Below are 15,243 nucleotides of genomic sequence, written 5' to 3'. Positions count from 1 at the left end.
AGAACACACTAATACATACAACACATTACAAATTATTACATTAACTATACTTGCTATTATAATACTTACACTTATACTATATTTTATTTATAAATATAAAGGCATTCCCAAAAAACTAATTGTTAAATATAAAAAAGAGAATCCACAACAAATAGAACAACAAAATAACACAACAACAGAAAATATAAATACAGTATTTGATACTAATCCTGTATTGTATCCTAGAATATCCGCCTGAGGACAGGCTAAATTTAAAGGATGGGGAAGTAGCATATGTGCCATAGTATAAGACCACATATACTTACACACACACACACATACATAACCACATAGGAACAGCCATACACAAAATCATAGAATGCCTTAGGATATAAGTCATAAAATCATGTATCCAATAAGAACCCAAATTCTGGTGACAATAACAAATCCAGCCTACCCTAATGTAAACATTAACATCCGCTGCCGAATCAGTTATTCCCACCAAAGGGTCAAAACCGCTTACGCAGCTCAAGTTCTCGGCTGATCAGTACCCATGAGTGATCCACTCAAGAAGGCACCCAATCCAACAGACATAAACATCCGCAGCCGCATTCGCGACTCCCACCAGAGGGTCAAAACTGCTAACACAGCTTTAAGGGTCAAAACTTTCCACGTAGCTCAAACTCGGCTGATCTATATCCATGCGCAATCCACTCAAGAGAGCGCCTAATTAACGTAAACATAAATGAGAGCCTATGTACGCTCAATATGAAGAAGTAAATAAGCTCAGCCAAGGGTTTGCTAAGCGTTCGCTTTGCAAATTAGATTTAGATTTTATTCATACTTCAATTGTGTAAGACGTGAATTTGTCTCCGACATTCGCTTAAGTTTTTGATCAATAAAAATACTTTTTTTTTATAAACCAACAAACCGCGAAGTTGTAATTATATATATTTCAGTGAGTTACCCTTCAAAAATGACCGAACTTTTCCAGATTAACATTTTCTACACTTTACCGATATCAAGGTAATTAAATTTCAGTTAAAGCTTTTGATAAACGTAAATTAAAAGTTCTCTCAAAATTGCGACAAGCAACGTGAGTATCAAGGAATCAGGATGCTGAGCAGATTGGGCCGGAGTGGTCGGGCCGGTGTGCGCACCTTTGCCAATGACATTCGCTTTGGAGCCGAGGCGCGCTGCCTGCTTATGCAGGGCGTGAACGTCCTGGCCAACGCGGTGGCCACCACTCTGGGCCCGAAGGGCAGGAACGTGCTCATCGAACAGCTGCTGATCTCGCCCCGGATCACCAAGGATGGCATCACGGTGGCGAATAACGTGCAGCTGGGCAATCGTCGGCAGGATATGGGAGTTCAATTGCTGCGCCAGGCCACCAATAATACCAATAATAAGGTAGGCGATGGCACCACCACGGCCACTATTCTGGCCCGTGGAATAGCCTGCCAGGGTATGCATGTGTTGCGCCAGAGCAAGGTGAACGTCCAACTCCTGCGGGAGGGCATTCTCGAGGGATCGCGCGCTGTGTGCGATGCTCTAGGTGAGATGTCCCAGTCGGTGGATACTATTGGCCAAGTGGAAGCAGTGGCCAAGGTGGCACTGAATGGAGACGAACGGCTGGCGGAGCTGATTGGTGACATCATTTTGGAGCTGGGCGATAGCGGCGTCATCCTGCTGAAGGAATCCCACAGTCCCTTCGATGAGGCTAAGATCCAGGAGGGTATAACCATCGCTTCGGGCTACTATTCGCCATTCTTTGCCAAGCAATCTCATACCCTGGAATTGGAGAATTGCTTGCTGCTGCTCACTTTGGCTAAGATTGATCAAGTGGAACAGATACTTCCCGCTCTCGAGCTGGCCAGACTAAAAGAACGACCCCTTCTGATCATTGCCAAAAATTTTGGTAGCGATTTGCTTAAGATCTTAGTGCTAAATAATCTGCAAGGTCGAGTTCAGGTCTGTGCTGTGAAGGCTCCAAGCTTTGGGGACGAGCAGTGCGAGGAAATGGAGGATATAGCTTTTGCCACCGGTGGCCATCTTCTGGAGGATGCCTCCAGTCTGGCGGATCTCAGCGAGGAGGATCTGGGTGAGGTGATGGAGGCGGTGGTGGACGCTAAGGAAACGCACCTATTGCAACCGATCAATGTGAACGAGGAGCAGGTGCAGTGCCGCATCCAGGACATTCGTGAGCTGATCGATGAGGCTTTCACCGATGTGGAACTGGATCGCCTGAAAACACGACTTGGTCGCTTGCAGGGCCACCTGGCCACCATTTTCGTGGGCGGTACCAGTGAGCTGGAGGTGAGCGAGCGAAAGGATCGCTTCAACGATGCCCTTCACGCCGTTCGAGTGGCCATAAGTGATGGTGTGGTTCCCGGAGGAGGAACCGCCTATCTACGATGTATTCCAGTTCTGGACGAGTTGCCGCCAACCGATATAATGGAGCTCCAGGTTGGCAGGGAGATTGTAAAGGACGCTTTACGACTACCATGCTATACAATTGCCCGGAATGCTGGAGTGGACCCCAACGAGGTACTACGTCGGGTTTTAAAGGGCAGTGGCAACTACGGATATGATGCCGCCGCTGGGGAATTCGGCGATCTTGTGGTCCGGGGAATTGTGGATCCCACAAAAGTGTTGCAATCAGCCATGACGTCTGCCGCAGGAATTGCCTCCCTTTTGGCCACCACCGAGGTGCTCATCACTAAACAACCCACCAAACCGAAGATTCCGAAAAATCAGGTCACCAAGGATCTTGCTAAACTTGTTGGAATGTAGGTTAGGTAGTGCGTTTTGAAGAAACACAACATTTTATGTAATGATAAAAAGACCTAAATTCTATGTTGAAAAACTAAATGGTTAATACAAAGAAAAAATAAAATAATTCTGAGTTTCTTGTTTGCCATTGTCAAAATAATTTTAAACATTTCCATTTCCCATTTTATTATTTTTGCAGTGTATTTGTCGATTCCCTTCCATTTATGACTTGTTTCCTTGTCGAATCCCTAATTAGAGCATATATGAGCACGCATGCCACATTCAATAGACCCCTCACATTCCGAAGTCTCCGGATCCGGCTCCTTTGCCACCCACAAGCACTCAGTCATAACTTGACGTCCTCCGACTCCTATTCCTCCACTTCGACACGCGCCCAACTTGACCTTAACCATTTGCTGCGCTTTGTTTGGGTGCCAATGGACAACAAACAAAATATGAAAGCATTTGTGGCTTGAGTTTGGGTTTTTGGCGGGTGGGGGGAGGAAATGTCAGCAGGGGCATTCCTATTTATCATGATATATGGGCGTTACATAGGAGGTTCTATATGTCAATGGGGCGAGCATATACAGCGTTGTCATTAACGGTGATTAGGGACACTTAAGTGCGTCAGTTTGCATCACGTATACGCCACAATGAACTGGCCAAGGGAAACATCTGTTTACTAAGGAGGTTGACCTTCTCATACAGGCCGAGCATGCATAATTAAACAGCATGGAATATTTTAGGGTCAGTGCCACAAAGGGTCGTTGTTCGTTTTCGCTGGCCACAAAATTGCAGTCATCAATAATGCAAATGCAGGGCCCTCTTAAAAAGCCAAATCAATACAATTTCACGTATAAAAAAAAACAAGTGTTTGTTTTTTACTTTCTTTTTTAGCCGAGGTGCCTGAGAACTTTGCAACACTTACGATGTTCCGAAAGGTAAAGGAATATAAAAGAAGCTTAGTGAGTAGACTTACCTTGACACGAAGATACAGATACGGATACAGATACAGCTAAGCATATACATTTAGATAGATGGGCGGTACGATAACGGTGCCTGGGCGGACGCCGTGTCTAGCGGTTCTTGAGAAATCGCAACATTTTCTTTTCCGCCGCCCGATTCTTGGCCTACGCCAGTGTGCAAAATGATATGGGATTGTGCTGGTTGCGATGGCTGCGAAAGAGATGTAGAAAATAGTAATACCCATCGGGATTAGCAATGGCGATTCCTGCAGTCCTAGTCCTAGCCCACGTATGCTCCATTTCATTTGTGCTCGATCTAGTTACAAAATCCAATGGCAAAACAAGCCTGACAAGTTGTCGCCTTTTGTTTTAGCAACGCAACCCGCTTGAAAACGGAAGGAAGCTCAAAGAACAACAGCAGTGCGGCCATGTCTGGCAGAACAACAGGGATATATACATGTATATATATGCCTGACACCCTAAAACACACTCCCACGAGCACACACAACCAGTCGAGGTTCTCGACGATTCCGAGGATTTCCCGCTTATTCGGCTTTGTTTTTGCCCCGTTGTCTGACAACTTCCGACTTTCGCGGTGGCGGCCCATAAATCAAAATGACCCGAAATTCTCACGATAGAAAAATACACAAAAATATGTTGGACTTATTTTTATAAAAATTAAAGCTATCTCTTTATTGTAGCTTAGAAACTAATTTTTAAGGATATTATTGTCCTTGTTAAAAAAGTCGGCCAAAATTAAACTTTTCTTATAAAAATTATTTATTAAACTGCAATTGTTGAGTTATATAAAATTTTCACATTGATGACTTAAATGTTCTTAAAAATGTAAAATATTTTGTTTTCAGCATTTAAAGAAAACTAATTTTTTTTAATGTATTAAGAAAAATTCCGTTGGGAAATTAAAAAATAACGGCATAAGTTCCAGTTAGAAATCAAATTCCAACGCAAGCAAAGTTCCACACCATGCCATCCAAGTTCCCCACCAACTAGCGGAGATATGCTTTCGGTATCTGAAATATACCAGACTTGAGGTATATCCAACACCCCTTGTGTGGTCACACAGGCAGTGCTGCAAAACGCATTCGCATCGTAATCAAAGGTTATTTTCGGTTTGGAGATGTTTATATTCGTTTGATAAGACCAAATGGCGAATCTCAGTCCGTTTGTCTACTGGTCGCAGACCAAGCAAACTCTATTACTGAAAGTGGATCTTAAAGATGCCAAGGTAGGTGAGCATTTATTTGCATAGGTACAACTGCCCATCACAAGTGAAAAATCAATAATGTTAAATAAAAATGTATTTCTAGGGCGCCATTGCGGACTTTTCGCCGGTTTCGGTGAATTTCAGTGCCAACGGCCACGGAGCTCGTGGAGTGAATGCCTACAAGTTCGAGCTGCACTTCTACGCCCTGATCGACGATGAGAATGCCACCTTCGTGGTCAGCGACAACAAGATTGAACTTCAGATACGCAAACTGGAGCCGGAATGGTGGCCCCGCCTGGTGGCCACACCCCAGAAGCCCCACTGGCTCAAGATCGACTTCGATCGCTGGCGCACCGAGGACGACGTCGAGGTGGAGGAGAAGCCGCGCGATGTGCGCCAGGACTACGAGAAGGAGTACGCCGATCTCCAGAAGCGCGAGCTGGGCTACATTAAGGGTTAGATAGATTTTACGCCATTTGCATTCATCATTTGATAACGACGCCCGTTTGCTTATTCCACAGAGAAAACCAAGAAGGTGTACATGATCTTTTACAACCTGGCCATGTTCGTGGGCTATCTGTATATTATGGTTGTAATGGGAGTACTTTACTATCGCGATGGCGTCGATAGCATAGGAAAAACCTACGCCAATGTGGGCAACGCCTTCAAGTTTATCCAGCTCCTGCAGTATCTGGAGGTGATGCACCCCATGTTCGGTTACACCAAGGGCAGTCCTGTGGTGCCCTTCTTCCAGGTGTCCGGACGAAACTTTATCCTTTTTCTCATGATCGACATGGAACCGCGCATGTATGCCAAACCCGTCGTTTTCTACGTTTTTATAATATGGTCTCTGGTCGAATTGGTGCGGTGAGTGTGCGGCGACTTTATCGGAATATGGATAAATGTCTTATCTACTGAACTTTACCCCACCAGATATCCATACTACTTGGCTCAATTGCTGGGCCGCGAAGTGGGTCTGCTCACCTGGCTGAGATACACCATCTGGATACCGCTCTATCCTATGGGCATCCTTTGCGAGGGCATTATCGTATTGCGCAATATTCCCTACATCGAAGAGACGAAACGGTTTACCGTGGAAATGCCTAATCCCTGGAACATCACCTTTGACATGGTTCTCTTCCTAAAAATATACCTAATGCTGCTGATCATACCGGGCAGCTACCTAGTTATGTCGCACATGGCCAAGCTTAGGTCCAAAAAGCTGGGAAAGGGGCGCGCCAAGCGCCAACAACACCTTCACGCCGACTAGTCAAGACACTGCCCGGATCATGACAGTACGATTTCCTATTTTCTTTTAAAGTAAGCCAAAGTCCAAAGAAATATCTACATCCACCATATATTGAAGCATTGACGTTCATTAAAATTTTCTATCAAATTGCAAATGTATGTTGTTTCCATTGCATTGTAGTGATTTTGCTCATATTCAAGATAATTTAATTTATAGAGAATAGTAATAATGCCTTATTTATATACAATAGTATTTAAAGGAGTATTTAAACTACTAGTTTTACTCAATATACATAGGGAATTCCATATATATGTTCTTTAGGAATTTTAGGCTCTGATAGTCGAGGCACATCGAGGCCTCTCCTTTTTGTTTTGTTAAGTAGAATTCATATTTTTGAACAAATCTAAGCCAACATACCAAAAGATTCCGCACACTGAGGGTAAGCATCCTGTCAGGCATTGGCTTTTGTTCCTCTCTTGCCGTTTGATGGGTAATCCAATTTGCACTCGAGGACGATGCACAACTAGCTGCTGATCCACTTGACCCGGAACTGGCTTTCAATTCCAGCTGAAGCTCACTGGCAGCTCCCAACTTAGTCATTTCTTCAAGAGTGCCTCACATGCAGGGCGTTTATTATTTATGGCAAGTATTACGTGGATACCCTTTAACTATAACCGGATTCTAGTTCTGTTCCGAACATAAATTGAAAGTGGGTGGATATAGCCGGTCGAATGGCGTTTGTGGCTTGTGTGTGGCTTGTAAGTGAGCGTGCTGGCACCTTCTTCACATGGCTAAAACAAAGTGGAACACTAATGGATTTGACGATAGTGCAGCTGGCAGTTGTCACCTGCTGTTGGCGATATTAATGATTCTCAACCGGCCCGCCAATTCGTCCAACAAGCCAGCGAAATTTATCCCCATCAAGTCCCATTTCGCGTGAAATATTCATTGCAATTTGCACTTTTGCTCGCTCGCCCGGCCTGCACTTTTTTCTCGATTTCTCCAGTTTTTGTGGGTCCCGCATGGAACTGTGTCCCGAGCCGGGGTTAACGTTCAACTAATCACCGACCGTGGCCAGCCGGCAGCTAATAAACCTCCGGGAGAAAGGCCTGCTCACTAGTTGATAAATGAGTTTTTGATTAATGCCGAGCGCGATTGATTTTCGGCTACTGAGCGAAGTGGAACCAGCGGTTTAGCCGGCCACTCGGTGTCTGAAAAATGTGCGGATTTATCCCATCTGACAGCAGTTGTCGGGTGAGGAGATGTGGAGGAAGTGCAGCCATCAGCAGTCGCCTGCATTCATGATTTAACGCCTTCTGTAGTTTTTCACTCGTCCTGCGCCAAGTCCATTTTGGAGCTCCCCCTTCGAGGTGGTCGTTTATCAACCACGCCTCTGGCCGAGCAGCCCACTGGGCAAGGTCAGCAGCTAAGCCACGCGCCCGAAACCAAAAATATGAACAATTGGCCCAGCGTAAATTGCACGCAATCAAAGATAAGTGCGCCTGGTTGCCAGGCGATGGGGAATATCCAATACCAAAAGCTGTCAGGTTGCCAGCATGGGGACAGTGGAACATGGAATCTATTAGGCGAAATATTAAATCAACACTTTGGAGCGTTTAGGAAAATATTACGTATACGCCACCGAGACGATGCTTACATCTATTACAGTAAAGATTTTCTTTAATAAATCATTTCATGTTTAGAAATTCCAATAAGTCCAGTTTAACTTCATTAGTAGCAAAATGATTTTTTTGTGGTCACATAGCAGATTTTACATTGAATTGCAATTTTAAACTTATACGCATTGCTTATTTTGCAGGACATCTGTATCCCATGGCTATGGTGTGATTTCCCTTCAATATATAATGAGTGCATCAGTTGGCGAGTGGAGCACAGAGAAACCGAAGAAAAGGAAACCGCACCCGACCAACTCTGCACTCTGCAGTCTGCACTTGTTAATGACCTCTTTGTGTCGGGCATCGAAATGCATTTCCTGGCCGGGCCACATGGCACGAAAGTGTGCAATAAAACTTCCACTAATTGCAGGACATAACCGCAACGAGGTTGCAGCCACACACACACCACTACACCACACAAAGTGCCGAAAGTTGCACGAAGTTTATTGCATTTAAAGGAGCACAAAGGATAACAAGGATTTGAAATATACATCAAGGAACTCTCAGGATATTTTAATTACATTTATTAGCTTAATATCAATTAATTAACTCGAGTTGCTGACACTTTATCATTGCCAAACGAACTTCAAGCCATTGTTGGAAAATGCATTGGGGCATTGAAAAGTAAGCCTAATAATCTGCATACATTGAAAGTGGCAAGGAGCCGGCAATGAAAAGCAATAAAATCCCATGTAATAAAAGCCATGTATAGTACGTGTATGACTGTGGCCAACTAAGTATCAGCAAATACTATACCGCATATATACAGAATATATATTCGCCGTATGCATTTGCAATGATTTGTGTGCTCAAATGGCTGGAGACATCGTCAATGGAGCCACCAAAAGCTGACTCAGAGCCAGCAACAATTTAGCATTTTGCATCCGCTTTCGATTCGAATTGTGGCTGCTGGTGATGCTGATGCTGCTGATGGCGCCAGGCCAGAAATCCATTGATGGCATCCACACCAACCAAACATTCTAGCCCCTTGTGAGCCACACATCCTTACTTTATGGCTTCTAAGTAGTTCAACGCCAGGGAATCCCAGCTTGAATTTCAGCCACTGCGAAAAGAAAGTGGCAAGCGGTTTGGCCTTTGAATCACGTAGCCAAAAGCCCTGGCAATGGGCAGCATCGCTTTTATTATAGTTTTCTTCGCAAAACTCGTGATAAATGAAAGGCAGTGGCAAACAGATGTTTGTGATAACTACTCACACCCAGATTCCAGGACTCGGACTTCGACTTCGAGTGTAAGTTTATGAAAAATGAGCCCAGATGATTATACAATGGCAGCTGCAATGTGTTGGGGCAGCAATCAAATGTCATCACTTACAAACTTTTGGAGGGTCACAAAGGCAAAGCGAAATATAATTCAACTGAGCATTTTTACAATCAAAATTGAATTGGATGCCGCGCTCAAAGCGAATCACAATGTTGAATTGCAAAAAGATTGAATTTCCGCCATTCAGTTGGCTGTAGAAAAGTAATTTATCACAGCGAGCAGTTGTTAAATAATAATGAGTTTTAAAAAATGCCGTTGATGTTGAAATGTTAATTTGGGGAATACAAGTTCTATCGACTGTAGAAATAATTAAACTTAACTTTTGTATATAAAAGGTTAGTGGAAATATTTCAGTTTTTAAGTTTAAAGACCAAGCGTTATAAATAAGTGTTCTAGCTTTGTCCCTTGCCCCATGACCCTCACTCTTTTGTTCGACTCGCCCACAAAGTGTTGGCCAGCGGGCAGGCAATGAATCTTCAAAGACGCTCTGCAGAACCAACCAAACCACCCACTTTGATGGTGGCTTGTGGGTGGTGGGTGGACAAAAGGTCACGCAATCGTGCGGCAAAAAAAAAAAAGGGCTGACAGTGTAGGGAGCGCAAGTTGGCCAAATGTTTTTCTCTGCCCTCTTGGTTATTACATATATTTTCACTTATATCTGGCTGGGAATTGGCTTGGCTCGCCACTTTGGGCCTGAATCGGCCTATTTGGGGAAAGGGCTCCAGTGCTCGACTCAACTGAGCAATGAAGGCCAGCGCAATTACCGAAGTGGATAATTAGAGTTTGAAGATGAGGCTATGAGGGCTGCTTAAAGCATGTGACTGAATAAATATTTAAGCCCGTATAAATTGCAAATATTATTGCCCACGAATGCCCATGGTTATGATGTGGTGACTTTGGCAAATAATAATGTGGAATAAAAGCGTGCAGCTTTGGAAAAATTAATTTTTAGTCATGCAGAAGAGCAGCAGTTCATGTTTATTTATGCACACATCAGCTGTTAAAATTCATTTAAGGCCAAATGGCATTTTATCTGCGCACACACAAAGCACCCCAATGTTTTGGAATTTAAAATTTAATTAAAATCTCATGCGAAAAATGACACAATCCAGGCCGAATACATTGTTGGAAACAAAGGGAAGGACCACCAACAAGGACCAGCTCATCCAAAGGCCTAAGCCAGCTGGGATATTTGGACGAGGGCTCAAAAACTGTCCACTTTGTGGGTCCCTCGGTGAATTAAAAATTTACACCAATGAAAAGCTTTTTAAACGTGATTAATTTGATATTCTTTACATTCTTACTTGTTTTAAGAAGCAGCTGAGGGGCGTGGAAATAATATTATTTTCAGTATCTTGCAGTTTCTAACTTGTATACACATTTCTATTCTTTCTTATCATAGATTTAGCGGAAAATAATTCGTATAATGAGTGTCATAAATTCATCCGAAGCTGTAATTAACACATAATCATCATTTTAATTGAGCTAATTGATTAATGGCAATCGAGCGTTTGTGTGTTCCATGAAATGTTGCAAATGTTGATGCTAACGACTAAGTTAATTATTGTGACAATTTATTAGTTATTCAAATTAAAGCTATTAAATTTTGAATATGAAGATGAATTTAATTAACAAATTTGTCGAAAGAATAACTGCCCGTTTGTATGCATTAATTAGGTTAAACAGTCATAGAAGCTATATGCTGATATGTTTTTATATATTTTTTTATTTTATTGACATTATTATTAATTTGTAAATATTACTTGTAAAATTACGTTGTAAATATATAATTTCCGGAAAATTGGAAACAAAATCGTAAGGTCATTAGTTTGCTTAAAAATAAATTAAATTACTTATGATGTATGTATCAATACTTTTTAAATAGTCATAATAACTTTAGAACTTTAAGCAAGGCATGCAAATTAGCTTTTAAGGCCCAAGTTTGCCTCGCCAAGGGGGATCTCTACGAGAATCTCAACTGAAAGCGAGTGAGTATATTCATCTAAAATATCTTACATTTTATTCAAGCCTCAGATTAGCGGCCCCGCATGCTTCTTTTGGCCCTTCAGAACCCTGCGATTATGCGGCATCGCGTAGTACAACTTGCTCCAGAAGAGCGGATCACCCCACTTGAGGTAGGTGTTCAGCTTGAGATAGGCTCGCAGTTCGCTATCGATGCCGTTCATGTGCTCCAGTTCCCGGTAGAGGATTATGATGATTCGCTTCCGTTTGTCCTGCAATGTGGCCTGATAGGCGATCCGGAACTCCATGCGGGCCCACACCGAATCGATGAAGTGCTGCGACAGTACAATAATCACCCGCTTCGAGTCGTCTACGGTGCGAACGATTTGCTCCGGAATACAGTCGCCCACCAGCCAGTCCCGATCGTGCAGACACAGCCGGAAGGGATGCGGACCACTCTCTAGTTTGGGCAAGAGCTTGCTGATCAGCTCCTCATCTTTGTGCGAGTACGAGATGAAGGCATCGTAGGTCTTGTCCTTGTCCAGTTCCTCCTCGGAGACCCACCACAGGCAAAGATTGTTGTTGTACAGCCAAATCTTCAGCTCCTGCTGGAACATTAGGTAGAACACGGTGAGCAGACAGATGACGATCACCAGGCCACCGACCACACAGCTGATGAGTAGGACATACGATGGACACAGCTCAAAGGCCTCCATCTGCTGGAAGGACTTTTTCTGCTTGGTGCACACAATATCGGCGATGTCCCGTACCCGCTGCGGATTGGTCCGCACAAAGAAGAGAAGCGACAAGGATTCGCAGCCACAGGTGATGGGGTTTCCCGACAACGATAGCGTCATAGTGTTGTTCGGCTCCTGAAGAAACAATAGGAACTCATCGCTGAGTGACTGAATCTGATTGCCTCGCACATCCAGGTGGGTGAGATTATCGGGCAGCTGGTCACCGCTTCCAAGGCTGGTCAGGTTATTGTCCGACAGAAAGAGTCCACTCACATTGGCATAACCACTGTGTTCGCTCACAGTGGGTAGACTGGTGAGGCTATTGTTGCCCACCTTGAGCACCGTGCTCAGTAACGTGGTGCGGGGCAAATCCGGAAGTTCCTCGAGACTCGTTCCGCGGCAATCCACGATCAGACTACCTACACTCCGCTGCACCCAGCAGATGCATCGGGGATCGCACTGCCACTCCGCCGACTTGTACTGGCACGCCTCGTCATTGGTGCACACCACAGCCTCGTAGTTCATCAGGAGCGTGGCCCCATAGAACTGGGTGTTCACCATCTCGATGTAGTTCAGACTGACCACATCTTGGAACACACTCGGCGACATCGCGGTCAGCGAGTTCTTGTTCAGACGCAAAACGTTCAGCGAAGTCAATGGTGCGAAAATTGTGCTGCAGGAGGAGGAGATCTCAGAGGGATTAGATTGACATTAATCAGGAAGTACCGAGTTCCAAGTGGGGCTATCGTTATCTACATCCCAAAACTAGTGACCTAATGCTATACAATAACATTGATTCTTTTAAATAAGCTATCGAAAATGGTAAAGCTATTTTAACTAGCTTATTTATAATTTTTACATGTTACTTACATATTTATTTAACAATATAAAAATGATTTATAAACAGTATTTTATAAGTGGTGAAGCCTTTAAAAACATTTATGAGGGGATTAGTAGGCATTATGTTAAGCATAATGCTTATGTCTGCGACATCTAAAAACCAATTTGCTACTTTTATTAAATTAATAAAAAAAAACTTCTATGGTATTGCTAATTCAAAATGGGGACTACAAATAAATTCTGCAAATCAACATGATAATGCTTAGGTTTCTAGAAAATCAGTATAAAAAGTTTTGTTTCGCGCAGATTGATTGTAAATCTCAATAGTATTAAGAACATTGTTCAATGCCATTTTTTAAGATCGGTAAAAAGCTTAACCTTTTTTTCTATAATTAAAATCTATCAGCCACAAAAATATCTAATTAATTTCTATTCGACCACATCTTATCAAACGACAATAAGATTGCCATAGACAAGAACTATACAAAAAAAATAAAATACGTCTTACGTTTCATATGACTTTTCATAATGAATTGTTTAGATATACATAGTAGTACTTGTGGCGTAACAAATACGAAATATTTTGTCTGATTTGAGCACGAATTACTACAGCCAGATAAGGATCAATCAATTAATAATGTTTGGCATACTTTTTGGCGCCAATCTGTGTACAATAATAACACTGCAATTAGTATCTGAACGATAGGACCCGATAACCCCACTTGCCTGTCAGGGGGAGACATGGAACTCTCGATGAGCCATTACTCGTGCCCCGGGTATTGATAAGGGAAATAGCAGCAGCCGCAACCACAGCGATAAGGCGAAGAAGAGTGCCTTCGATTAATTACTTTGGTTAGAAGCAAGTTCTACAGTCCGTACCCTATCGCTAGGTGGGCCATCTATTAATCAGCGCAAGCAAGCAGGTGGCGAAAACAACAAACAGAACCCCCTTTCAACCCACCTCGACAAGTTAGTCAGTCTATTTTTGGATAGATCCAGCAGCGTTAGATTCCCCAGGCCTTTGAAGACATCCTCGTGCAGAGTGACGATCGCATTGCAGGATAGATCCAGGGTCTTTAGATTGACCTGGTCCAGGAAAATTTCACCCGGAAGCTCCATGAGATCGTCGTTGCCATTCATCTTGATCAGCTGCAACTTGTTGGTGCCCTTGAACATCGAGCGATTCACACTACTTGTGGCGGACGCCAGCCGCACCTCCTCCAGATTAGTCATGGAACCGAAGAAGTGCGGTTGCAATTGCTTGTCGCGCTCATGAAACGGATGTATGAGCGCGAGACTCAAGTTGCGCAGTTGCTGCAGTTCGCGGAGCAATGGATTCCCGAATGACACTATACCCGGACTCTCGATGGTCAACGTTTTCAGAGTTCCATTCACCGTGGACAGCATATTTCCCGGCAACGTCGTCACGTTCACGCTGAGATGCAGATCCCTCAGGGTGTCGAAACCGTGGAATATGGACTCCTGCAGCTCCGGCACGTGGCTGAAGAACTTGAACTTCTTCAGGCCCGGAACTGAACCAAAGTGCCAGGTGGTAATGTTTTCGGGCTGCGAAGTTTCCATATATCCATTGCCCGAGTTCAGAACGTCGCGTGTGACTACCGTTTCCAAAGTTCGATCACGGAAAATAATCGTCTTCACAGTCTGAACACCCAAGGTCTTGAGTAAGTCGCTAAGGAACTTCTCCGGCCAGAAGATGTACGCATCGAACTCGATCTTCACAAGCGAACTGATATTGAAGCGCGGCAGCCACTGCAATTCGGTGGAGGCATAATAGCTCATGTACAACGATGCGCCCGGTTCGGAAACCTCCAGCAGCATGGCGTACTCATCCGGACAATGGAAACGCACCACATTCCCCTCGGCGGCACAAGTGCACTGCGGACTAAGACCCAAACAAAAGGTGGGCAGTGGTATGATCTGTCCCGTGGCAGAACGAAGCACCAGAAGGGCAAAAAAGAGCCACACTACCGGCAAATAGGTTAACATTTCGCTCTTCACTTCACTTGGCCGTTTCTTGGCATTTAATATTTATGATTATTTGAATTTCTGGTTTCCGCGACGAGCAGCAATTGCGACGTGGTTATGTGGACACGGCGAATGTTCGGCTATGACTAAATCACAGCTGTTTGGGGTCCCTGCCAATCAGCCAACTCGCTTATCAGGCCAAGCCAATTGGTCTGCAGACGGTTTTCTATTTTTTATTTTTTTTATCTGTGCTTTCTTATCACGGCCCCTATCGCAGTCGAGAGACCCATTGACATGGCCGAAAAGCGAGGCGCCTTCATCAAAATAGAGATGGCAGAAGGCAATCACTCGACCATTTTCACCCTTGATGGTATCTTAATGATGGGTCGCAAAGTTCAAGACCATTGTAATATGGTTCGGTCAAAGAACGCAGGTAGTTTTCCATACGTTGTTCTATCAATTTGTCAGCCATGAACTCAGTTAGTTTAAAAAATAACCAAACAAAATGTCAGTAAATTTCCTTAAAATTACTTACTATCACTATCCGTCTGCTTATAATCGGGGGTATTTG

General features: G+C 43.7%; 4 protein-coding genes and 1 non-coding gene across 7 annotated transcripts in view, besides 1 other annotated feature; 3 read left to right on the top strand and 2 right to left on the bottom strand.

Moving 5' to 3' along the window:
• Positions 1–925: part of a mobile genetic element that runs on past the window's edge.
• CG42784 (uncharacterized protein) overlaps positions 1–15,243 on the bottom strand; it is an 84,997-nt gene that overhangs the window by 49,986 nt on the left and 19,768 nt on the right. Inside the window, exon 3 of the mRNA NM_001201869.3 lies at positions 3,731–3,927. The gene's annotated coding sequence lies outside the window, so the exon portion shown is untranslated. The remainder of the gene's footprint in view (positions 1–3,730; positions 3,928–15,243) is intronic.
• Positions 945–2,904, top strand: Hsp60D (Heat shock protein 60D). 2 transcript variants are annotated; one of them, NM_135812.2, is made up of 2 exons: positions 945–1,005; positions 1,072–2,904. In NM_135812.2, the coding sequence occupies exon 2, from the start codon at positions 1,096–1,098 to the stop codon at positions 2,770–2,772; it is 1,677 nt and encodes a 558-aa protein (NP_609656.1). In that variant the 5' UTR covers positions 945–1,005; positions 1,072–1,095; the 3' UTR covers positions 2,773–2,904. The 2 variants fall into 2 exon arrangements, with proteins under 2 accessions (NP_609656.1, NP_723818.1); NM_165043.2 differs by having other exon boundaries at positions 945–2,904.
• On the top strand, positions 4,791–6,339 carry Hacd2 (3-hydroxyacyl-CoA dehydratase 2). The gene is made up of 4 exons (NM_135811.3): positions 4,791–4,962; positions 5,045–5,396; positions 5,463–5,808; positions 5,875–6,339. Exons 1-4 carry the CDS (start codon positions 4,882–4,884, stop codon positions 6,209–6,211), a joined length of 1,116 nt encoding a protein of 371 aa, NP_609655.2. The 5' UTR covers positions 4,791–4,881; the 3' UTR covers positions 6,212–6,339.
• On the top strand, positions 8,032–12,547 carry asRNA:CR45683 (antisense RNA:CR45683). Its single transcript, NR_124235.1, has one exon.
• Tehao lies at positions 10,512–14,820 on the bottom strand. Of its 2 annotated transcripts, none has more exons than NM_001298972.1 (2): positions 13,648–14,820; positions 10,512–12,519 (listed from the first exon to the last, which is right to left on the bottom strand). In NM_001298972.1, exons 1-2 carry the CDS (start codon positions 14,691–14,693, stop codon positions 11,178–11,180), a joined length of 2,388 nt encoding a protein of 795 aa, NP_001285901.1. In that variant the 5' UTR covers positions 14,694–14,820; the 3' UTR covers positions 10,512–11,177. The 2 variants fall into 2 exon arrangements, with proteins under 2 accessions (NP_001285901.1, NP_477438.1); NM_058090.4 differs by having other exon boundaries at positions 10,944–12,519.

This window comes from Drosophila melanogaster, chromosome 2L, assembly GCF_000001215.4.
Source record: "Drosophila melanogaster chromosome 2L".
Taxonomy (NCBI): Eukaryota; Metazoa; Arthropoda; class Insecta; order Diptera; family Drosophilidae; genus Drosophila; species Drosophila melanogaster.
Note: the sequence above shows the minus strand (reverse complement) of the source record. Positions and strands in the feature narration are given on the sequence as shown.

Excerpts from the sequence above, each read along its gene's own strand:
- Hsp60D (NM_135812.2), top strand. The coding sequence starts at position 1,096 with ATGCTGAGCAGATTGGGCCGGAGTGGTCGGGCCGGTGTGCGCACCTTT.
- Hacd2 (NM_135811.3), top strand. The coding sequence starts at position 4,882 with ATGGCGAATCTCAGTCCGTTTGTCTACTGGTCGCAGACCAAGCAAACT. Across the intron at positions 4,963-5,044 it reads TGGATCTTAAAGATGCCAAG|GGCGCCATTGCGGACTTTTC; the intron begins GTAGGTGAGCAT and ends ATGTATTTCTAG. Across the intron at positions 5,809-5,874 it reads TCTCTGGTCGAATTGGTGCG|ATATCCATACTACTTGGCTC; the intron begins GTGAGTGTGCGG and ends TTACCCCACCAG.
- Tehao (NM_001298972.1), bottom strand. The coding sequence starts at position 14,693 with ATGTTAACCTATTTGCCGGTAGTGTGGCTCTTTTTTGCCCTTCTGGTG. Across the intron at positions 12,520-13,647 it reads AGACTGACTAACTTGTCGAG|CACAATTTTCGCACCATTGA; the intron begins GTGGGTTGAAAG and ends CTCCTCCTGCAG.